The sequence below is a fragment of the Folsomia candida genome, unplaced genomic scaffold (genome assembly GCF_002217175.1).
Source record: "Folsomia candida strain VU population unplaced genomic scaffold, ASM221717v1 Fcan01_Sc040, whole genome shotgun sequence".
Taxonomy (NCBI): domain Eukaryota; kingdom Metazoa; phylum Arthropoda; class Collembola; order Entomobryomorpha; family Isotomidae; genus Folsomia; species Folsomia candida.
Genome location: NW_019091232.1, coordinates 451,173 through 475,519, shown reverse-complemented (window position 1 = coordinate 475,519; position 24,347 = coordinate 451,173). Strand labels below are relative to the sequence as shown.

At 36.5% G+C, this 24,347-nt stretch overlaps 2 protein-coding genes across 2 annotated transcripts; both read right to left on the bottom strand.

The window, feature by feature from the left end:
• Positions 1-3,965: 3,965 nt before the first annotated feature.
• LOC118433072 lies at positions 3,966-5,141 on the bottom strand. Its single transcript, XM_035844651.1, has 2 exons — positions 4,829-5,141; positions 3,966-4,238 (listed from the first exon to the last, which is right to left on the bottom strand). Exons 1-2 carry the CDS (start codon positions 5,073-5,075, stop codon positions 3,982-3,984), a joined length of 504 nt encoding a protein of 167 aa, XP_035700544.1. The 5' UTR covers positions 5,076-5,141; the 3' UTR covers positions 3,966-3,981.
• A 12,209-nt stretch (positions 5,142-17,350) lies between these two features.
• LOC118433064 lies at positions 17,351-23,742 on the bottom strand. The gene is made up of 10 exons (XM_035844636.1): positions 23,626-23,742; positions 23,353-23,570; positions 22,741-22,962; positions 21,422-22,117; positions 21,241-21,321; positions 20,451-20,780; positions 19,705-20,083; positions 18,814-19,181; positions 17,924-18,253; positions 17,351-17,606 (listed from the first exon to the last, which is right to left on the bottom strand). Exons 4-9 carry the CDS (start codon positions 21,488-21,490, stop codon positions 17,954-17,956), a joined length of 1,527 nt encoding a protein of 508 aa, XP_035700529.1. The 5' UTR covers positions 21,491-22,117; positions 22,741-22,962; positions 23,353-23,570; positions 23,626-23,742; the 3' UTR covers positions 17,351-17,606; positions 17,924-17,953.
• Positions 23,743-24,347: the final 605 nt, after the last annotated feature.

The window sequence follows — 24,347 nt, the reverse complement described above, 5'->3', positions numbered from 1 at the left end:
ATGGAAAATTTACAGAGTCCACTCCACACGCAGTAGATCATTACTGGACAGGAGTTCGCAACTAAACAATCTGCTAACGAGGCTTAACCATCCATTTAACCATGCTAATTATCATTATTATCCTCTAATAATTAGACGTCGGATATGTATCTATTTATGAAAAATATGTGTTTAATATTTATAAAAATAGGACAAAATATTTACGAAATATGTGCTATGAATATTCGTTATCCAATTTCTTTCAAGGAAAAAAATCGTCCCACATAGTTGAAATTTTTACAAAGTATTTACGTATTTTTCAAGTAATAGCGGAAATATTTATAAATATATTTTATATACCTGAAAGACATGCTGACTCTATTTACAAATATTTAAATGAGGTCTTAAGAATGCGGAGATTGATGCTGGAGGAAGATAATCTGACCATTAACCGAACTAACACAACTAATGCAAATATTAAATAGGTATAATAAATTGTATTCCAATTAAAATTTTATGATGAGATGATGTATTTACGGACTCGATTTACTACTCCAACACCTGTAATAACTTGTAATTCTATGGGCCATGGTACGAATTTCAGAATAAATATTATTATATTATTATTATTATATATACCTGAAAGAAAATCTAGAAATTTTAAAAAATATTTTGAAACTTTTGCGATCTATGCGAGTTGGAGAACACACCAACAAAGCCGTGGTCGGCATCAAATGAAAAAGTTGAGCATGCATACATATCCGCCCTATGATTATAACACGCAACAAAGAATAACCGGCATCGTAGGTATGTACGTACATTAGATCACGACGTCCTAACTAACCAACTAACTAAATAAACATTGGGTAGGGATGAATTGTTACGTAATTCAGTGGCGGCGGAAGTTGGGGGGACATTTGGGGACATTAGCATTGTGGGATAGGAGGAGGGACTTATTAACATAGGAAAGATACGAATTTCTGGGGGGCGCAATGTCCCCTTGTGTCCGCGGCCAGTGTACTACAAACATGTATCTATTTCTATCAAGTTAACACGTCACACCACAGTGTTCTTAACCTAATATTTGCCAAGAGCAATATCCATTCATGTGCAAAACTTGTTTCATTTTCCATTCATTTTTTTCCCTCATTGCGAAAAAATAGTCGAGATATGTATGAAATGAATGAATCATCTGTTCCCCTGTCCCCCTCCTTCCGCCGCCAATGTGATACAAAAATGTATCTATTTCTGTCAAGTTACTTAGATCTACATTACACGTCACACAGCAGTGTTCTTAACCTAATATTTGCCAATAATAATCTGCACGTGCAAAACTTGTTTCATTTTCCATTCATTTTTTTTTCTCAGTTGCGAAAAAATAATCTAACTAAGTAGGTATGAATGAATCATCTCCCGTGATGGAGCAGTTGGCCAAGTAAATAATAATTGGTACAGGTCACCTTAATCACGATAACTTTGTCTCCCTGAAATGAATACTCGTCAAGGCCAAGTCAAATCAACTAATCAAACAGATCAATTCAGTACAAATTGTTGAACTTTGTGTTACATTAACTTGGAAAAAGTGAGTAATCTAAAAAATGATAACATAACATGTGTGATTCCTCCAAAGTCCAAGTCTTAAACAAAGTTATCGGATATGTACATTTCTCTGTAACATAACATGGAAATGTGCTTAGATTAGCATAAATTGTATGCATGTATGTATTTTAATTCACACAGACTGCTAACACATAATGTGCGTATTTTTAGTATATTTTAATTTGTGATACATATCATCGGGCAATTTCAACTTGCAAATCTTGGAATAACCGCTAATTTTATTATGACACGTCTGTATGAAATGGTCACGTATTTTCTGCATGTGCAAATCATGTATGTGTATTAGTAATCGGAACAGGTATTTGTTAATTATGCAAATATGTACATATAAAAATGCCCAATTTTTTTGCGAAATGTGGTATTTATTTTGCAAATGCCACGACCACGTGTTCGTAGTACTTACATATTTACTAGATTTTAATCAGCAGCATATCGAAGTAGTGGATTGGATGCATACATTTTGTGAGAAAATTACTTTTTTTGCACAAAAATGCTAAATATTCCAGTACTAAAAAGTAAGTAAGTTTGTTCAGGATGTCGTTTTCTGCCAGGAGAGAAGTAATTTTTTCACATGCGTGCAAACCCTAAGCGTTTTATGGATGAAAAAACAGCGAAATGCTTTAAAGTTGTTTAAGGTTAAAAGTATTTAAGTGTCGACATTACGTTATTTTATAGCGAATTAATATTTATGATGATTACGACAGCGGTGTTAAGTAAGGTCGTGGAAAAATCAGTCTAACCAAATCTTCCAAACTTCCCCGACAAAGAAATTAATAATTAAAGTTCATTGTCCCCCAAGCCCCCCTGAATTTTCGGAAGTTATCAAAGAAGAATCCTTGAATATGGGAAGTTTCAAATGTTTCCGGAAACTTTCAAATGCCTTCGATCCAAAGACACTCGGCTTCCTCTGAACCTAAGTAGTTCGGAAATTCTGCAAGTTTTTGCCAGACTTTGGGAAATAGGCACGTACTAATTTCGAAAATTATTGTAATAATATCAACTTTATTGTGCAAGCATTGAGATCGTCATTAGGACGGTTGACGGTAAAAAAATATTACAAATAAATTATTATTATGCTCAGAAACATGAAAATTTCAGAATCTTAGAATTTCTGGTTTTCTGATAAATTTTATGATACATTTATTCATTGCCATTATTAATTAATTAATTTTATGATTTGATATATATTTGTAATGGGTATTATTATTTTGAGATGAATAAGAAGGTTGAAATGCGTACGGTAAAAAAATTGATAAATTTTGAAAATATTTTTTTGGCACGTACTAAATTAATTACCTTAAAGGTTGAAATACCTAAAATAATACGTACGGTAAAAAAATGATAAATTTTGAAAAATATTTTTTGATACGTGCTAAATTAACTAAATTAAAGTAGTTTAAGCCAGCATAAAAAAGACGAGGAAAAAGAAAATTACGATAAATTTATTCCTTGTAAACTAACCTAGCCCAATTTGTGAGAGGATTCTGCCAAACATTAAATTACCCAGAAGTCATACAATGTTTCTGCAATTAGGTTAAGCGTACTTGAATAAAAGTCAAGGGTAAAAATGCACCAAATTTGGGATCAAACTCGCCCAAGTGGAAATCATTAGTAAGAAATTCTTCCGTATAAACTTTGTTAACTTCTTTTACCACATGCCAAAGTTAAATAAATAGAATTATCATTAAAACATTATCAGATATCATTAAATCATTAAAACGAACACGGATGGAAATAGTGAAAAAATTCGTACATGAAAAATTTCCAGGAAATCTAAGTTCCAAGTAAACTTGGAAGAACGGATAATATGTATTTTATTTTCGTCATTTTTATCCTTATATATGCCAAATATTAAACAAGAAATCTGCACATGTTGCGAAATACGAAAATTATTCGCAACTAATTTTGCAGAGGAGCCAATCTAATTAGTAATTAAGGTAAAAAAATAAATAATTGTGACATATGCATCAATTTTTTGTTACTTAATTTTGAAAATATTGCACAATAAATTAGATAACTTTACGTGAAATTGTTATCATTGAACGATAATTATTATGTAAAACATGATTATAGTTTTAAAAATTCTGAAAATGCTTTTTACGACGTTAATAAATCCCAATTTTATGCTTTTCAATTTTGTATTATTTTCTTCTCTCATAAATTCATAATATTTAATAAAAATCAAAATTAACTAATAAAAAACATAGTAGTTAAAATCTAAAATCTTTTCATCAACTTATATACTTGATAATTTTTCAAAAATTTTTTCAAAATCAATAAAAAACAATTGTCAAAATCGAAATTCTTTCACATATTTAAATATTTATTCCACATTATAATAATTCACTTACACAGCTTAATAATGCCACAATTCGTCTCTTTTTACGCTAATTGTATCACAAAAAGTAAAACTGACAAGCACGTGGATGATAAAACCCCACCCCATTTTTGACCACGGTTTGAGCTGTAATCATCGCTAAATTCACTTCCACTCGAATAACGCGTCCTTTGTGGTTGAGCTTGTGGGGGATTCATGGAGGCATAGAGGGCATCCGCGGCGGCCAAAATCCTCTCCGCGATGTCGTCCATTATATTCTTCAGTTTTCTCGGGTCCACGTAATCACCACCACCACCTCCGCCTAAAAAAATTGTTTATAATGTTTTAGTTCATCTCAGAAAAGTTAGCAGTGTTTCTTTTCTTGCGGGTTTTGCTACATTTTTTGTACTGCAAAGTAAGAAACGGGAAAAATAAGAGGTGCAAGAAATTTGCACAATTTAACCACGTGCCGTACGAACTACAGTGGCGGGGCGTCGTTTCTTGCGCCGTGCATTTCGTGCAGGTCGAAATATTCACCTGCAAGAAACCACTTTCTTGCAGTTATCTCGTGCAAGTGGTTACTTGCACTGGAAACGCGGGGTCAGCAGTGTTACCCTGTGTTTCATTTCTTGCGGATTTCCTACATTTTTGCAGTGCAAAGCAAACAAGGCAAGAAATGCGATGTGCAAGAAACTGGGAGAAAGTGCGAAAATTTTGGCCATCTAGCCACGCGCCATACGAAGTATTTATCGCGGCGGGGCGTAGTTTCTTGCACGGTGCATTTCTTGCAGGTCGAAATATTTACGTGCAAGACACCACTTGATTCCCGTTATTTCTTGTATATAAGTATTAAATACTAGCACCCGAAACACTGAAAATTATGTCATTCATAAATACAGAAATGTCACCCACCTCCAAAATTATCGTCATCAATGTAAAACTCCTCTCCCGATGATACCAACGCCGCCGCCGCTGCTGCCTGACCAGGTCGTCCAAGTTGCTCCCGTTGGAAATTATTTGAAATTTTAGCCTTTTTAAATCCCACCTCGAAACCGACTCTCACTTGTTGATCGTCACGATTTGATAATCCTCCCAAATTATCAGTGTCGCCGTCGTCGTCTTTTCGAACTAGCAGGACGCCATTGTTGTTGGTGGACATGATCTCTCCAGCGTCAAGTATTGTCGTCGCGTCGATTCCCACCACCACCACCACGAATAATACCAGCGAGAGGCTAAATAATGTCGACATTTTGAATTAATCATCAATTAAAAATTTTGCAAGAAATTTTGATATGACAAGAAATTATAACAAACATCGAAATTACGTAGTTGTCAAGGATTGCGGTAAAAATATAGTAAAATTATTCATCTCATTTTAACGCATTTGATTCGCGAGAGTTTATTGAACATGGGAAGTCGGCACATACATATATATCGCGGAAAATGGGCATACATAGTTATGTATGAGATTTAAATATGCAAATGAGATGACCCACAACATTAATTTTAGAGTAAATGCTTACAATTAATTGACCTTTGGGTCAAAAGCAATCGCACTTATCGTCTCATCACGCTCAAATACTAATAGATACTCGTGTATGTACGGTGAGATTCTTACCCATCAATCTCAACTTCCCCACCACGACTACAACATAAATAACTCTATAATCTCATCTTGCCTCTCACACATAAATCCTAACGAACAATATTATTTACACGAGACAACGAATTCTCACCTCTATCTCAACTTCCCCACCAGGAACTACATAATCTCACATTGCCTCAAAATCTTGTCTTCTTTCATGCTCTCACCCATCTCAACTTCCCCACTACCATCATAATCAGAACTACTTGCATAATCTCATCTTGCCTCACATACTCAACTCTACGCGTCTCGCACATCTCCCAACTTGCTCATCACCACGCAGACCTACATTGTCTCATCTTGCCTCACATCTCTCTCTCCTCCTCCTTGCTTATACATAATTTCCAACCCAACCCAACCCAACCCAACCACCTCCTTATTTACTACATGAGACGATGAATTCTCCTCTAAAGCTTGGCACATTACATATGTACATCTCTACCTAACGTACCACTGCTGCAGTCGTGTGCTGCATATGGAATTTATTTTTTCCCAAGGTGCAATTCATTCTCTGGCAGAACTCACCTCCATCCACCTTCACTTTCACTCGCACTTTCACCTGCGCTGGCTCTGCTGGACCCACCCGCAACTGCATCCAATGATATTACATTACATTACATTACACCCATTACTTTCTTCCAGAGAGAGAAATATCTGCTCTCTCAAACCAACCCAACCACATCTTCTTCTTTTTTTTTTGGTGGTTCTTTCCTTCCCACATATTGAAAAAGTTTATTGAATTTTCCCCTCCTTTTTTATGAGCCTCCTTTCATTCCCATTACGTCCCATTGCTTTCCTCCGATGTGTATGTACGTATGTACCTACATTACTTACAGGGAGGGAGAGAGGGAGAGAGGGAAATCTAGTAGGAATGGAGGTCTCCCAGCGTATGTGGGATGATTTTTGGACAAATTAGTGTCAATGGGTGCAAAAAATTTGGGTGAAATTTGCGAAAACTTACATTACTTACAGAGAGAGGGCAAATTAGGCTCAAAAAATGGCAAATTTAGTTGGGACGAAATTTGCAAAAGACACGATCTCCCAATGGGCACGTTGTGCAGAAATATTTGCATCCGAAGAGGAGAAAATACCTGGCAAATTTGGAAAGTGTAGAATTTGTCGGCTTTAGGACTTATTTTCTCCTCTTCGGATGCAAATATCTCTGCCAAATTAGCATATGCTCTCCAATTTTGAGCAAATTAGTGTCAATCGACCACATATTTAATTAGGATGAAATTTGCGAAAGTCACGATCTCCCTATTGGCACGTTTGGCAGAGACATTTGCATCCGAAGAGGAGAAAACGTACAGTAAATTTGGAAAGTGTAAAATTTGTCGACCTTAAGGGGGCGTTTTCTCCTCTTGGGATGCAAATATCTCTGCCAAACGTGCCCATTGGGAGATCGTGTCTTTCGCAAATTTCATCCTAATTAAATTTGTCCTCGATTGAGACTAGTTTCCTCAAAATCGGATCGCATACGTTGGGAGACCTCCAATCTGAGACACACCAAAAGGTGCACCCTTCTCAAACGTATGTAAGACACAAGAAAATAGTACGATATGCACGTCCCCCTTCATGTTTCTTCTTATCCCCCTTTAGTAATTTTGATAACTACGGATGTATGTACACATGTAGTAACTGTCCCGCTAAGTGAGTCGTGGTTATCATCGTTAAATAAATACTGCTCTCCCCGTAAACATATTATCATCACTTGCTGTCCCATTTTGCTAACCCCCTCTTTGTTTTAGAGGTGTCGTACCGTTGCTGTAATTACGTTATCCCTTCCTTACAAGGGAAAGAAATACCTGACTTTGTACCTTTTCTGAGCTCACGTGTTAATAAACTTACCAGAGAACAGGCGTGGGCAAAATATTTTGTACGAAAATACAGTATTTTGAGCCCCGTTCTTCCCAGGGTTTGGATTTCCAGGGGTGTTACACCCACAAAAAGATGAAAATCTACGTGGAGAAGGCAACAGTCGTACGAAACGAATGGTTTTGTCAAGAAATTAAGTTTGTATCACTGTCAAATTACATTATTTTCATGATTTAAACAAAAAGTATGCATTTTGACAGCGATCAAGTAAAGTTTTTCGCAAAAATATAAATCTACGTCGAGAAAGCGTACGAAAATACGTATTTTTTTAAGAAATTTACTTTTTATCGGTGTCAAAATACATTGTTTTCACGATTTAAAATAAGTACCTGTACATTCTGACAGGAATAAAGTTAAATTTTTTCACAAAAACATTTAGTCCTACGTCAAAATAAGGTGCGCATATATGTAGTATTTAATCATGGTCTGATGGTAGTGGTGGTTATCGACGTGGATGGGGAATAAGTCTCTGTACGTATATCGTCACCAAGTCAAGCCGTCGTCGTCGTCTAGCTCGACCTCTTTATCTCTCTACCTGCGGTCATCATCATGCCATTTACCACCTCGTTTTTTTGTCAACCCTCGCCACAAAAAAAGTGACTGAGATCAAGGCTTTTCTTTTCTCACTCTTTACACACCACAGACACAAAATCTCATTTTTTTCTTGGGGTCTCAGCTTATTTTATTTTATTCCATTTTACATCCCACATCCAACCGACAGTGGCCGCGGAAGCGTGGGTGCCGACAGAGGGACAATCATACCTGTTCATTTTCATTCATGTGACTGATTATCATAGTGAATTAAATGAATTTCCTGTGATTTGAATGAAAATGAGTGAAAGATTCCCTCATTTCAGATGAATGACTGTGAATTAAAGGATTTCTCACTCATTTCATTTTTCACCCCATGCTTAATACATGGGGCGAAGTAAGAAATGAAGTCGGATGAAGTGAAATGAAATGAATTTGAACCAAAATGACTGAATGTGAATGAAAATCTTCACTCAGAAATCGGGATGACTGACTTTTGAATGAATAAAGTTTTTTTGAACAGGTATGGGGACAATGTCCCCACGGCTTCCGCGGCCACTGCCAACCCACCGACCAGGAGATCTCTTTCTTATACTGGATTCTTGATGGTGATTGAGTTTTCGCCTATACCCCGTCTTTTTTCTCGTGGTGGTTGGTTTGGCCGGGTTGGTTAGGAGTCCTCCGAGGCTCGTTTGGTGTCAGGTTGTGAAAACAATTGAGAAATGTGTCCAACCGCATTGCTCGGGAGAAGGGAGGCAGGAGGAAAAAAGAGAAAGTGTAGAAATCTAAATCACTCCCGACAAACATCAACATCAAATCCAGAGAACATGAGAACAACAATCCCTCCTCTCGGCTCAGTGTTCCCTTTCTAATAGCGAACTTTCCCCATTTCTTGCAGTGCGCAAAGTAAGCAATGCAAGAAATTCGAGGTGCAAGAAACTGGGAGAAAGTGCAAGAAATATGCACCACGCGCGTTATGAAACGTAGCGGCGGGGTGTTCTTTCTTGCGCCTTGCATTCATACCTGTTCAAAAAAAATTCATTCAAAATTCAGTCATCCCGATTTCCGACTGAAGATTTTCATTCACATTCAGTCATTTTCTTTCAAACTCATTTCATTTCACTTCATTTGACTTCATTTCTTACTTCGTCCCATGTATTAAGCATAGGGTGAAAAATGAAATGAGTCAGAAATCCTTTCATTCACAGTCAGTCATCTGAAATGACGGAATCCTTCATTCATTTTCATTCAAATCACGGGAAATTCATTTCATTCACTATCATAATCAGTCACATGAATGAAAGTGAATAGCTACGGATGCTTGCATTTCGTGCAGGTCAAAATAGCTGTAAAAACAGAATGTTCCCCAAAATTCAAAAAAATTCCTCAAATTTTTGACCAACTAAAAATATATCTTCAGCAGGAAACAATTATTTATAGTGTACATATTTACAAATGGATTTTTTAAAATGGAAAACTTGCAATAAATTTGCACTGGGAACCTTTGTCGCCAATTTTAAATTTTCCTGATTAGTGTTTATCTTGAAGTAAGTAAGATACGAGAATTACACGAAACCGTTTTTTCTTTGTAAAGTTCTGATAAAATCAAATAACAATTTAGAAATTGCTTCATCAGCATTTTTTCAGAAACAAGGTCTCCAGAAATTTTGGAGTGTTTACACTCTGATAAATGAGCATTTATTGCACTGCGAATGGAGAAATGAGAGGAATAGGAGGTGCAAGAAACTGGGAGAAAGTGCGAGAAATACGCGTCATTTAGTCACGCGCCGTGTGATGTATTTACAGCGACAGGACATAGTTTTTTGCGCCTTGCATTTCTCCCAGGTCAAAATATTCCCCTGCAAAAAACCACTTTCTCCCCCTTATTTCTTGCACCAGGTTACTTTCTCCCACCCGAAACCCTGCCAAACCACCAGCTCAAAATTATATCCACATCTTCTTCTTTTTCACGAGGAACAACAAATCCTTCATTATTTTTTACATCTTTTTTTTCGGAGAAGAAAAACAAGAAATAAAATTCCTACAGAGAGAAATAAAATGTATCTCGTTTCTGGGAAATTTATAATAATTGATTTTTACAGGGGGAGTAAACTGAAACTGAGAAACATTACTCAATCTGACATCTCCAATTGAAACTACTTCCTTAAACTTAAAGTAATCTTGATCGCTGCTAATTTATCAGTGGGAGAAGAGAAGAAGCCAATCTTGTAGATAACCGAAAAACCGACCAATTTGTACCCGGGTCAGATCCGATTTCACTTTCACCTGCAATTTACTTTAGAGTCTGGTCAGTCCGGGCGTCGAACCCAATTTGTAAAAATAATAAGGATAACAAACTCTAAATTTTGGTCTTTTCTCAATTAAATCGGTAATTTTTTGTGTCTCACCTTTCCCTTCTTCTAATTTCAAACCGTGCAAAAATTTCTAACAAAAATTTTCGCACTAAATATCTTTGTACTTAAGGGGCCATTGCATTAGGGTTTTGAATTTAAATTTTTGCGTCTCATCTTTCCCTTCTTGAATGTATTCAAATGGCGATTTTAAAACATGTTCTTCTCCGTTTTAAAAAAAAATTGCAGATTTTATTACGTCTTAAAAACGATAATTTTTAGGTTTTAAAAATTATGAGGGTAGAATTTAATTTTTTTCCCATTAGAAAATATTTAATTTTTACTTACTATTTTTTTATCGATTTTATTTCGATTTCTAAACAAATTAAATAACCGACCAATTTTGTACCCGGGTGAGATCTGATTTAACTTTCATCTCAAATTTGTTTTCGAGTCTGGTTAGTCCAGTCGTCGAACCTAGTTTGTATCATGAAAATAATAGGAATAACAAACTCTCAATTTTAATCTGCATCGTTTTCTCAAAAAATATGAACAAAATTATATTGATTGTTTCCTGGAAATGATTGTGCAACGGAAAAATGATGTAAAATCGGTCTACACAAGTAAGGTTTTTAATATAGGTCTTGACCAAAATCGTGAAAATCAGCACATTTTTGATCGTTTCTCCGCTCTGGGAATTTATAAAAAAAGAATCATAGACAAATATTGAACAATTAAAAATGGAATTTTTCATACTTTTAAACTTTTTATATTTTGGAAAATCTTGCAAAAATCCAAAACTGTACAAACTCCCTAACATATCTTCATTGAAATTTAGTAATACGTTATTTTTAATATTTCATAAATCGACTTCAAACCTTATCACCAAACTCGTCAAAATCAACACATTTTAAATCATTTCTCTCCTCTGGGAACTTATTTTAAAATTCTTGACGACAAATTTGCCGTCGGTGAGTTGATTGATGGAATGGCGTTGAGTTTTTTGAGCCAGTTTCGACGAGTTCCAACTTTTCTGAAGGCTTCTTTAACTTGAGATCTCCTCCTTCAGAAAGTGTCAAAATCTGGAGTGTATATTTCTAAAAATTTAAAAACTCTCTACTCTACAAATTTGTCGTCCAGAATTTTAAAATAAATTCCCAGAGCGGAGAAATTACAAAAAAATGTGGTGATTTGGACGAAACGTCAAAAAATGCTTATAACCTTCCCAAACCCGAAATATCGGAGCGTCCTTTATGAAAATTTCCGCATTTCATCCAGAATTTTAGAATAAATTCGCAGAGCCAAGAAACTATTAACAAATATTCTGATTTTGACGATTTTTGCGATAAGTCCTACATTAAATCGTTATCGAACCAAATTTGTAAATACCACGTAAATAATAACAAACCACAAATTCTCATAGTTTGATCTGTATCATCATTTTCTCTCCAATTTAATTAACAACCTGGTCAGTCATTGAACCCAATTTGTATCAAATCAAATCAAGTAAATAACAACAAACCCTCTCATATTTTGATCTTTCCCAATTAAATTTCATTTTCCGCTCCGTTTACCCAACAAGAAGAAGAAGTATAAATCATCACGTCGTTATTAAGTATTTCCACAAATGTCACGGGCAGAAGAAGAGGACGAAAGACTGACCGTGAAATGGGACGGAATCACCGAGACCAATAATAAGTCAACCATTTCCTGCAGCAGGACGAGAACGACGAGAACGACGACTAAATTGGATGACAAGTTGTTACCTGTTCCTTGACTTAACTTTGGGCAGGATTGTTGTGGGGAGGATGAAATGAAGCGAGAGATATTCGTCCCTCTCAACTCCAGACCAGACCAGAGACGATATTATATTCTCGCTCCGCTTGGATGGAATTTCTTGAGTGAAAGTTAGCCGAGGTGGATGCTGGATATGGAAACAGTGGCCGCGGAAGGGTGGGTGGGAACAGAGGGACAATGTAAATAATTGGTTCAATTTGTGGTGTAAACGGGAAAGGAAATAAGGTCAGACACCTGCGAAAATAGATATTTTTAAAGTTTGTGGGAACTTTCAAGTAACATCTCGAGCATTTTTGGGAAATTTTGAAAATTTTTCCAAGTATAATTAATTTTGACTTTTTTTAGTCCGTCTTCGTTACGGGTCGTGTGGGATTTTTTACCCGTTTTTCCGAAAAAAAAACAAACAGAATTGGTACCCACGTCCTGGGAATTTTTGAGTATTTATCTTTATCTATTACGATATTTTTGAACATTTTTTGGAAATTTTAAAGTTTCTTGGAATTTTTTTAGCATTCTTAGGGAAATTTTGACCTTTTCTAGTCCTTTTTTTTACAAGCCGTGGGGATTTTTGGGAACGTTTTCCGAAAAAAAAACAGAAATCGAACCCCCCGGATACCCATGTCATACAAACCCCGCCCTCCCCCCATCCTTCAATGCTAATGCCCCCCGATGTCCCCACACCTTCCGCGGCCACTGTCCTCAGAAGTATTTACTACTACACAATACGCTTTCTCCTGCTGCCTTATTAGATATTTGCCCGGCCGCCCGACAAAGTTTTACTACTTTCTCTTTCTCCTCCCATAAATTATTGACAAGTTAATCCCGATTTGGTATTTATTTTTCAAAGTGAAATTCCTTCCCAGCATACCTTGAGCAACAAAGAATATGCCTGCTTTATAGGGCACAGCACACAACAGAAATGATCCTGCACTTTCCGTTTTTTAGCTCGCCAGACATATTTCATGAGTTCTTTTACCTTGCTTGTGCGTTATTAATGCATTTAAAAGCTTGAGCTGTACGAAATCTGTACGAAAAACAGAAGAGCAAATCGATATGATATTTTTAGAAAACAAAATGGAGTCCAAGAGGAATGCAATTCTTTAAAAATCATTTAAATATTATTGATCATTGATGCATTTAAAATTCTGGATTAAAATTGTACGATAATCAAGAAATAAGAGATCGATATAATATTCTTGTACTTTTATATTTTTAGAGTAGGAATGCAGTTCCAGAGTCAAAAATCATTTTAAATGCTACTAACCAAATAAGTTGAAAATTTGAATTGTTTACAGGGTACAACAGTTCGACCTGCACTATCCGTTTTTTAGCTCGCCAGACATATTTCATGAGTTCTTTTACCTTGCTTGTGCGTTATTAATGCATTTAAAATCCTGAGCTTAAAATCTGTACGAAAAACAAGAAGTAGGGGATCGATACGATATTTTTAGAAAATAAAATGGAGTAAAAGAGGAATGCAATTCTTTAAAAAAAATCAATTAAATATTGCCGATTATTCATGCATTTATATGTAACATCCTCCTGGACATAAAATCTGTACAGAAAACAAGAAACAATGAAGTTTTTAGGGCTTTATATTTTTAGAAAATGGAGTATGAATGCAATTCTAGAGTGAATTTTAAAAATTAGTTTAAATACTGCTGAACAAATAAGTTGAGATTAAAATGCCTGATTTATAGGGCACAAGATACAGATCCTGCACTTTTTGTTCTTTTAGCTCGCCAGACATATTTCATGAGTTCTTTTATGTACCTTGTGCGTTATTAATGCATTTAAAAGCTTGGGCATAAAATCTGTGTGTATGTACGAACAACAAGAGGAGATCGATATGTATATTTTTAGAAAACAAAATGGAGTACGAGAGGAATGAAATTCTTAAATACAAAAATCAATTAAATACTACTGATTATTAATGCATTTAAAATCCTGCTGGGCATAAAAAATGTACGAAAAATAAGAAAAAGCAGATATTTTTTTTAGAAAATTAATGCAGTTCTAAAAATCTTTCTGCTGACAAGTTTTTTTTTTTTTTTTTTACAAAATATTCAATTTTTATAGGATAAAATTTCAAATTAAAAAAAACCTCTCGGTTCAAAAGTCTTCGAAAAATGTTGAAATAATGTTTCCCAAATTATGTAAATTTTTACTTCTAAAATTTGATGTGACTACTAGGGCATCTAACGTTTCGTTCATTATTTCATCTTTTAAATAAATAATCTTATCCGATATTCAAATCTAACAAACAAAGTAACAAATTTTTATAAAATGTTCAGTTTTTATATCTAGGATAAAATTTCAAAAAACCTTCGTAAACTTTGCAAAATATTGAAATAATTTTGCTTTAATTGGGTAACTTTTGAAACCGAGCGACTGACACCTGTCTCTCATTTTGCAATACATACATACAATTCTAAATTCCATTTTGAATCCTTTCGAAATTTGGATATGTTACGTTTTGCATACAAAATATCGAATCCCTCTGATGAAAGCGGTGGGATATTTTGCTCCCAAATTTCTGAAAAGGTCAAAGGTTACCGCTACCGCTACGACCTTCAGTCGTGCCGTGTGTAAGTATGTGTATATGCATCTGGGTGGTTATTTTTAGACAATGCAGTAGGAATGCAAAGTTCTAGATTGAATTCTAAAATAGTACTGATTATGAATGCATTTACATAAAATCCTCAAATATGTACATACGAAAAACTAAAAAAGCAGTAGATCGATATATGTAAATATTTATATTTCCAGAAAATAAAATTGCATATAAAAAGGAATGCAATTGTAAAGATCATTTTTAAATACTGCTGATCAAAACGCGGTGGGAGAAATTTTACAGTTTCACGACGACCACCACCATTACCATTATCGTGATACCCAAGTTTCTTCAGAGGTCACGGGTTACCACTACCACCACCACTTTCACCCGTACCGTGTAAGTGGTGCGTTTTTTAGAGAAAATGGAGTAGGAATGCAATTCTAGAATGAATTCTAAGATACCTACTATTGATTATGAATGCATTTAAAATTTTCAAATATGAACGAAAAAAACAGCAGATCGATATACCTATGTAAATTTTTATATTTCCAGGAAACAAATTCGCGTAGGAATCTAATTCTCATCATAATTTTTCAATACCTCTGATCAAAACGGAGTGGGAGAAATTTTCCCGTATGAATCACACTATCATTACACTCTTAATAATCCGGTAAAGTCACGCAGGTAATGATTTGTCGGTAATAAATTTGGTAATCATATTTTACCAGGTTGTAAAAATTCTTTACCATGATGGTAAAACTTTATTACCAAGCCATTACCACATGGTACAACTTATCATTACCACTTTGGTAGAGTCATATACCTGTGCTTTTCGGTAATGTTTATTACCAAATTATTTACAGTGTACCATTATCATGATGCCAGCCAAGTTTCTGCAGAGGTGACAGGTTAGTTCCACCACCACTTTCATCCGTGCCGTGCTTTTAGCTCGACAGACATGTTACTTTCTTTTACCGTGTGGTTACTAATCATTTAAAATCCTGGGCATAAAATCTGTATGAAAAAGAGCAAATCGATCTAGTAATTTTTAGATTTTTGGAAAATGGGTGTAGGAATGCAGTTTTAGAGTGAATTCTAAAAATACTGCTGATTAAAATCTTAAAATCTGTACGAAAAACAGGAAACAGCAGATCGATAAAATTTTGATATTTTTAAATCGTGTAGGAATCCAATTCTCGTAATAATTTTAAATACTGCTGATCAAAACGCGGTGGGAAATTTTGGAAAATCGCAGATCGGTCTAATTTTTTATAGATTTTTTTGAAAATAAAATGGAGTACGAGGAATGCAGTTCTAAAATCATTATCATTTTAAATACTGCTGATCAAAACGCGGTGGGAGATATTTTCCCGCATTGTAGATCACACTATCATTACCATTATCGTGATACCCAAGTTTCTGCAGAGGTCACAGGTTACCACTACCACTACCACTTTCAGCCATACCTTACCTTGCCTTGCCGTGTGGTGTGGTTTCGTCTCTCGTCTTGTTTCGTCCGCCTAGGAATTTGTGCCTAGGAAAAGGAATGGATTTCACTTTTGGTTCATCTGATCCTCCATTTGAGCCTGCCTGCCAGCCACGAGGGAGCGAGGAATGAGTGAAAAGTGCTCTTAGGCAGATTACTTTACTTTCACTTTACTTTATACTTACCTTTAGTTACCACCACCACCACCGCCACCACCACACATACATGTACACACACGAGACAAGAAGACTTTCTCTGGTAAGGAAGGAAGGCAGGCAGTGGCTGCGGAAGTGGGGGGACAGGGGGGTGATAATGTCCCCACGGTTGATAATTTACTGTGAATAGCATCAATAAGGATGTCTAATTTCAAATTATGCAAAACAACAATTTCGCATCATTTGTAGATAGTTGCAAAATCTTAGTTTTCATTCGGTACTAAAGCTTTACCGTGTCAGAAGCAAACTTTTATGGTCCAGCATAATTTTAATACCAAGTTTATTACCGAGAAATCAGTTATCGCAATTATCAGATTTCGAACAATGTAAAATTATGCGATATTAAATCATGTAAAAAGTTCCTTCATGGGAAAAGGTGTATAATTAATAAAGATTATTTATACCATATGACCCTAATGCAAAACACTTTTATGCAAATCCACCCAGAACCGGGACAATATCCCCAGGGTTATCCGAAGGGTAAGATCTGTGGTACTTTGCGTGCGTATGCTGGGACAAGCTTTTGAACGTGGTCGGAAATTTTGAAAGCTTCCAGGAATTTTGGAGCATTTTTAGGAATTTTCTAACATTTATGAGAAATTTTGAAAGTTTCGAGAACTTTCGAAAATTGTAGGGTCCGTTTTTTACAGGCCGTGGGAATTTTCTTCCTCCCGTTTTCCAGGAATAATAATAACTCAATATGTCCTCACACCTTCCGCGTCCGCGGCCACTGCATTCTCCTGCTAAAACTGTATCCACTTTTGTATTGATTTTGTTCCCTTAATACGAACCAAGAACCACTTTAGACTAGACTATATTCCGCTCAAATTCCGAAGCTCCCCTTCATTTTACTTTAAACTAAACACTTGCACACTCACTTGCACTTCATTTCATTTCATTTCGGGATGGATGGCATACAGGGAGAGAGAGAGAGAGAGAAAGTAAAGTGAGAGAATTTACAGAGGAAGACGAGAATATAAAATGGACTGCTTGATTTATTTCACATTCACGAATAAATAAAATACCTTCGTTCCTTCCTCCTCCTCTTCAAATACACAATAAATGATTAAAAACGTATCAACATAAAAGTGTGACATGCAGATTTCGATAAGGTACATTTAGATAAGGCATAAAACTTGTAAATAGATTAAGGAATGTAGGACGGTGTACGTAATAACATAATTCAGAATTTTTTTAAGTTTAAAAATGTTCGTAGGACTAGATGAATCATCACTAAAATAGTCAAAATCACCACATTTTTAATCAATTCTCTCCTCTGGGAACTTATTTTAAAATTCTGGACGACAAATTTGTAGTCAGTGAGTAGATTGATGGAATGACGCTGAGTTTTTTGAGCCAGTTTCGACCAGTTCCAATTTTTCTGAAGGCTTCTTAAACTTGAGATCTCCTCCTTCAAAAAGTGTCAAAATTTGGAGTGTATATTTTAAAAAAATGGTAACTCCCTTCTCTACAAATTTGTCGCCCAGAATTTTAAAATAAATTCCCAGAGGAGAGAAATGAATAAAAATGTAGAACGATTTTGACGATACGTTAACGGTTGAACATGCTTGATTTCCAATTCAGGCCGGATTATTGGTCTCAATTCCCTTGAACAAGTTGCGATCCAGCGTGGTGCGAAGGGTGAAGATGTTGTCGTCCAAGGAATGCTCGTAGGTTATCCGTAGTCCGGAAAAGTTTCGAAATCTTGCCTCCAAATCGGCTACCTTCTGCTTTAACACGTGCAACTTGTAGGCCGTGGTGGCATCAAAGTGAAAAATCAAATTGCATAGCTTAGGTGGTTTTAGGAGTTGGTGGAAATCTTGGAAAGTTGGGAAACTTTCGAACGCAGTCCAACGCATGTTCAATTGGATGGTGAGAACCTGGAAGAAAGAAAGTTTTTGAACAGTTTGGTCAGTGTTTCGGGTGCAAGTAGGTAAGTAACCACTTCGAAGAAATAACGGGAAGAAAGTGGGTTTTTGCAGGGGTTTCGAGCTGCAAAAAATGCACGGGGCAAGAAACTACGCACCGCTGCTATATTTCATGCGTGTAATATTTCTTGCAGTTTCTTGCACCTTACATTTTTTGCATGGCTTGCTTTGCAGTCAAGAAATGCAGCAAAACCACAAGAAACTATACCCTGTGTAAAAATTGTCTATGCTGACCACGTGTTTCCAGTGCACGTGACCATCTGCAAGAAATAACCGTGAGAAAAAATGGTTTCTTTCTTGCATCTACATATTTTGAGCTGCAAGAAATGCAAGACGTGAGAAACTACGCCCCGCCGCTATAAATACTTCATACGGCGCGTGGCTAGATGACGCATATTTCTTGCACTTTCTCCCGGTTTCTTGCACCTCGCATTTCTCCCATTGCTTGCTTTGCATTGCAAGAAGTGTGAGCAAATCCCGAATTTCATATCTTATTGAACTTTAATGTATACCTTCAACTCCCCCAATTTCGGAAACCAATCCAGCAAATTGATAATGTCTGGTTGGAAAATGAACTTGAAATCGAGATGAAGCTCTTCCAACCCTTTCGGAACGGAGATATGGTTCAGCGGCCGTGTCGAAATGATGCTCCCCCCCTTCAACGCCAACTTCCTCAAGTGGTTGCAATGCTCGATACAGTAAAAGCTGAAAATCCTGTTGTGCACGTAGATATCGGTCAAGGTGGACTTGTTGTTCTCCATTAAAACGTCCATCGTCACGTCGAGAGAGTGGAGTCGACTGGGGGTTTCGTGTTCAGGAATGACGTTCCCCGTGAAGGCGACCTTAGTTAAGCTGAACTGGTTCCGGAGCATGGTTGTGTCTAGGGAAAAATTAATTAAAAATGGGTTAATTAATTAGTCAAATTGTTATTTAAGTTGGTACAGTTCTGATTTTGTCATGCATTTCAAAATATCTTGAAAATAAGTGTGTTCAGATTCTTTAGATTCTCATTCGAAAAATCTGCATAAATGAAGGCAAAAGTTTCCACTAAACCTCGGCGTATTTCAATTATCTAATTAATTACTATTTGATTAATAAGAGTAATTAAGTACTTTAGAGAGGTGGTTAAAATACACTATTTTTGGCTTTGTTCTTCCCAGGGTTTGGATTTTCAGGGCTGTTACACTCACAAAAAGACGACAATCTACGTGGAGAAGGTAACAGTCGTACGAAAATACAGATTTGTGTGGCTCAAAATACTGTATTTTGACCACCTCACTTAAGCATCCCTTAATTACTTGAATTAATTAGTAATTAATTGAGTGCACAGAAGTTTAGTGGAAATTTGAGACAAATTTTTGCTCAAAATACTTCATTTTAACCAAATATCTTAACCCACTCACTCAAATCCCAGTGTTCGTCCCCTTCCATATAGCCCAACTTGACGGTCACCTCCTTCAACGCGACCTGGCTCATTTTCTCCTTCATTGCGACGTAGGTGGTCATGTTCTTGGCATAATCGTACAATCCGGGGATGTCCAACTTGCCAAAATCCCAGCGAATTTTCTGCACCGTGGTGCGATGCGTGTGGAGAAAGTTGTGGAGCGAGATGTAGATCGAGTGGAGGAGGAGGGCTTCATCGTACTGTTCCACGGTCCGAAGGGTGACCAAATTCCAGTCAACGTTGTAGCTTAAGAGGTTGGGGAATTTTCGAGTGGAGGACAATTTCCGGAGGAAGAGTTTTTCTTCTTTCAGTTGGGAGGTGGTCAGGTTGAGTTTGAGCTGAAAAATTTAAAGAGATGACGATATTTTAGGAATAATGTGAAATTTGGGTGAGATTTATGAGCATTTCTGGGAAATTTTCCACGAAAAATGTTCAAAAAAGGTCTCAGAGATTTCAAAAAAAGGTTCCAGATTTGGGGGAACACCGAGAAAAATTTGGAGGACTATATTTCTGAGAAAAACCAGGATCAGAAATAAAAAGGTCTCAAATAAAACAGTTGTATCAAAAAATGGTTTAAAAAATTGGCAAAATTTGGAGGACCTTGTTTTTGAGAAAAAAAAACAGGAACGAAAATTCAATTGGTCGAAAACACAGAAATATCGCATCAGAAATATAAAAACAAAATGTTTTCCATTGAAAACTCACCTCAAACTCTGTCACGTTACTGAATACACCCCGAAATCCGAGGAAAACTTCTCCTACGCGAGGATCGACCGGATCAAGGGCGAATTTTTCCACATCGGTCGCATTTTTTAGAACTTTTCGCACCACGAAGGCATCAATTTGTTCGCCGAGGATGATCTTCTCTGCAGAAGAGATGACACCGAAGGGTTTGATTTGGCGAAGAACTTGGTCACGATTTAGCAACTGGTTGACCTGGATGGTACGGATGTGATGGGAAAAGGGCAGCACGTTCCGAGCAGTTTGATCCGTCAGGGGGGCCAGTTTGTAGTCGAAGGAGACAATGTTCTTCACCTGTTTGAGGGGAGGACAATTTAGGTGTGAGTGAATTTGAAAATTTGGATAAATACCACACATTGGGGAAAATACTGGGTGAAAATACCGTATTTTGAGCTCGGTTCTTCCCAGGGTTTGGATTTTCGGGGCTGTAACACCCACAAAAAGACGAAAATCTACGTGGAGAAGGCAAAAGTCGTACGAAAATACAGGTTTTTCGAAGGAATCAACTTTTTACCTCTGTCAAAATACTTTATTTTTGAAAAATCGTGAAAACAATGCACTCTGACCTCTATAAAAAGTAAATTTCTTCACAAAACCTGCATTCTCGTGTGACTATTGCCTTCCCCACGTAGATTTTCGTCGTTTTGTGGGTGTAACAGCCCCGGAAATCTAAACCCTGGGAAGAACGGAGCTCAAAATACTACATTTTCAAGCAGGATTTCACCCACGCTTGAAAATACGAATCTACACTTACGCCTTCGTTCCAACGCCGACTCACTAACCGCATCTGCTTGAGGGACTCGTTATCCAAGGATTTCGTAATTTCAAGCTGAATCTGTAATATTTTCAGTTTTTTTAGAAATTAAAAACATACCAAATAAAAAGCAAACTAATAAAACCAGGCTTTTTTTCTCTCTCACGCAGAGGTCACTCACCTCGGTTGGAAGTCCATCAAAGAGAAAATCCTCACCCGAAAAACACTTCAAGTTCGAAACTGATCCCATTTTTTTCGAACAATTTTTGAACAATACACTTTAAATTTTAGAAGTTTCGAACCTTTCCACAAAAACTGGTAAAATTTTGAAGTAGGGGCAAAAATAGAGGGAAAAAATTTACGATAAATTTGCAGGAGCGAATTTTACGTGTGTGTCAACCTTCCGAAGGGCAGGGACGGATTGATTTTTTTTTCAAGTGATTATTTATTTATTTATTTTTCGTAAAAATGGTTGCCATGGCTACCAAATTAGTTTAAAATATTGGAACACTTCAATTTAAAAATGGTTCGAGACTGGATTAGAGGTTATCTTCAAGCATCTTTTTAACATTAATTGTATCATTTCTTCAGTTTAAAAATTGTTCGAGTCTCGATAAGACGTTATCTTCAAGCATCTTCTTCTTTTGGGACAAATTTCACCCCCAGTTTCAACAGGATCCTGTCCCCATTTCGACCCTCCCACGGAAAAATGTTCGGAAATTTGCCCCCTGAATATGGTGGGGCCGTGATGGTCTCCTCGGTCAGGGAAATGTCCTCAATGTCCGCATGTCCCTCGTTCTCCAGTTCCGTCTTCCAGGCGAATAGGCGTTCCTTAAGGGGCGTGTAGTATACGGCCGGTAAGTTGGTGAAGCTCGGCCTGTGCAAAAAAAAACATGGTTTTTAAAAAATTAGGGTATGACCCCAGAGAGGATTTGTTAAGATTAAAATTCCCTAATTTTTTGGGAGCATTATTAACGAGCGGAACGAAGCAGTGGCCGCGGAAGGGTGGGGACCGGGGGATAATGTCCCCATGTTATACAAACCCCTCCCATCCCTATCCGGGAATGTTAACGTCCCCAAATATCCCCACAACTTCCGTGGCCACTGAAACAAGTGAGGAATTCTTGCGATCGATTGGTTTGTTGTCCGTCCGAGTTATAGCTCTCGAACCAATCAATTTTTTTTGAGTCCTGTTTTCAGATTCTACATCTAATTTTAAAAGTACGAGTGATTTCGTTAAAATGCCTTGTAGGTCAAAAGGTCACGACGCCACGGTAATGATGTCAAAAGCGTCGAATTTTTTTATTTGATAGTGTTAGACCTAGTGTGGCGGCGGGATTTCAGAAATCGCCAAAATTTCGAAGGACATCTAGACCGTGTAAACGAGGTCAAAGGTCATAAAATGTCAAAGATGTCAAATTTTTCTAGTGAACGGCGCATCTCAATTCAGTCCTTACTATATCTGTTACACCAGTTTATTGTTATTATCGATCGACCCACCTGTCTCCCGTGTAGTAGTGGACCTTGAACCCAAGCACGACTTCCTCCATGCTTAACCGGTCAATCATTTTACGGAACAAACAGTGTGGAAAAGGTGTGCCGGAAAAGGATGCAATGTCGTCCTCAGTTGTACGCTTTTTGAACATACGTCGACTCCCAAACTCTGTGAAGACGATGACATTTTCGAATCGGGAGCAATCCATGCGCTCATCAATTTCCAGACTGAAAATTAATAAGCAAAAGTTATTTAGCTTAGGACTCGTCGTCAAAATCGGCAGATTTTTAACCCTTTCTCCGCTCTGGGAATTTATTTTAAAGTTCTATCCGACAAATTTGTAGAGCTGTAGTCGTTCCTAATTTTTTTTAAATATACACTCCAGATTGACACTTTTTGAAGGAGGAGATCTCAAGTTTAAGAAGCCTTCAGAAAAATTGGACCTCGTCGAAACTGGTCCAAAAAACTCAACGCCATTCCATTAATCAACTCACCGACTACAAATTTGTCGTCCAGAATTTTAAAATAAGTTCCCAGAGCGGAGAAATGATTAAAAATATGCTAATTTTGGCGTTAACATTTTAAAAATTGGTACATTTAGAAATATTTCTACTCACTGGAGGACACTCAAGTTCTCGCAAAATTTCCAAACCTGTTTCGCATCGCGGACAGAAATTGGGGAATTTATCTTCAAAATTCTGACCGTCTCGGGAATTGTGTGAAACTTTGGAACGTTCGTGAGGGCAATGGACTCGAGGGAGAAGGACTGGTTCAGAATTTTGTAAAAATCAAATTTTCCAAAGGCACGCTTATCCATCCAGGAATTATTTTTGATCTGTAAATAAATAGTAAATAACGATCCTTTAATTGGCATTTAATTATTTAATTACCTCGAAATTTCTCAACGTTCCAGAATTTCGTGCAATAACTTCCTTCAGTAATTTATAATTCTCGCCATCGTAAAAATCTTGACACTCGATGGAACACATTTTCGTACAATTTTCTTCTTTCGCTAACCGATCCAGCGTCGCAGTTCCCAATTTGCACAGATTTCCTGCATACATAGAAATTTGCATTCACAATAAGTTTGCAACAAATGGCAATTAGTATTCTTTATAGCCAGAGGGTAGATATGTATTTACCAAAAATCGTTAAAATACTTACGAAAAACGCCAAAATATGTGCGAAATGTGTGTCGAAAGAAAAAAAAAACAACTAAAATACGAATTTTCGAAAAGTTTTCATTTTTGAATTTGATACTCTGGATTTTAATAGTGGGCCAATTCCTTTGAGGAAAAAAATTTCGTATCTATCAATTAAATATTAACGAAATGCATATATTTTTTTAATTTGCAAACTATTTACATATTTTTCAAATAATATCGGAAATATTTACGTCTGAAAACCTTGTTCCAATATGTAAAAATGTTTTGAAATTTTTGTCGATCGGAATTTTCGTCGATCGAAATCAAATTAAAAACCTGAAAATACTTAAATACATAACCGCCCTCTGATAAGAAGATGTGCAAAAAATGGGAATTCAATTTACTACCCTTGATCCTCAATGTGGTCACATTTGCCCAAAAAGTTTCCGGAACTTGGGACAAATCTC

Bases quoted from the DNA above. Each gene is read 5' to 3' on its own strand.
- LOC118433064 (XM_035844636.1), bottom strand. From the start codon at position 21,490: ATGGGATCAGTTTCGAACTTGAAGTGTTTTTCGGGTGAGGATTTTCTC. The intron at 20,084-20,450 runs GTGAGTTTTCAA...TAAATTTTTCAG, and splicing joins GTAACGTGACAGAGTTTGAG to CTCAAACTCAACCTGACCAC. The intron at 19,182-19,704 runs GTGAGTGGGTTA...ATTTTTCCCTAG, and splicing joins GGACGAACACTGGGATTTGA to ACACAACCATGCTCCGGAAC.
- LOC118433072 (XM_035844651.1), bottom strand. From the start codon at position 5,075: ATGTCCACCAACAACAATGGCGTCCTGCTAGTTCGAAAAGACGACGAC. The intron at 4,239-4,828 runs GTGGGTGACATT...CAATTTTTTTAG, and splicing joins TGATGACGATAATTTTGGAG to GCGGAGGTGGTGGTGGTGAT.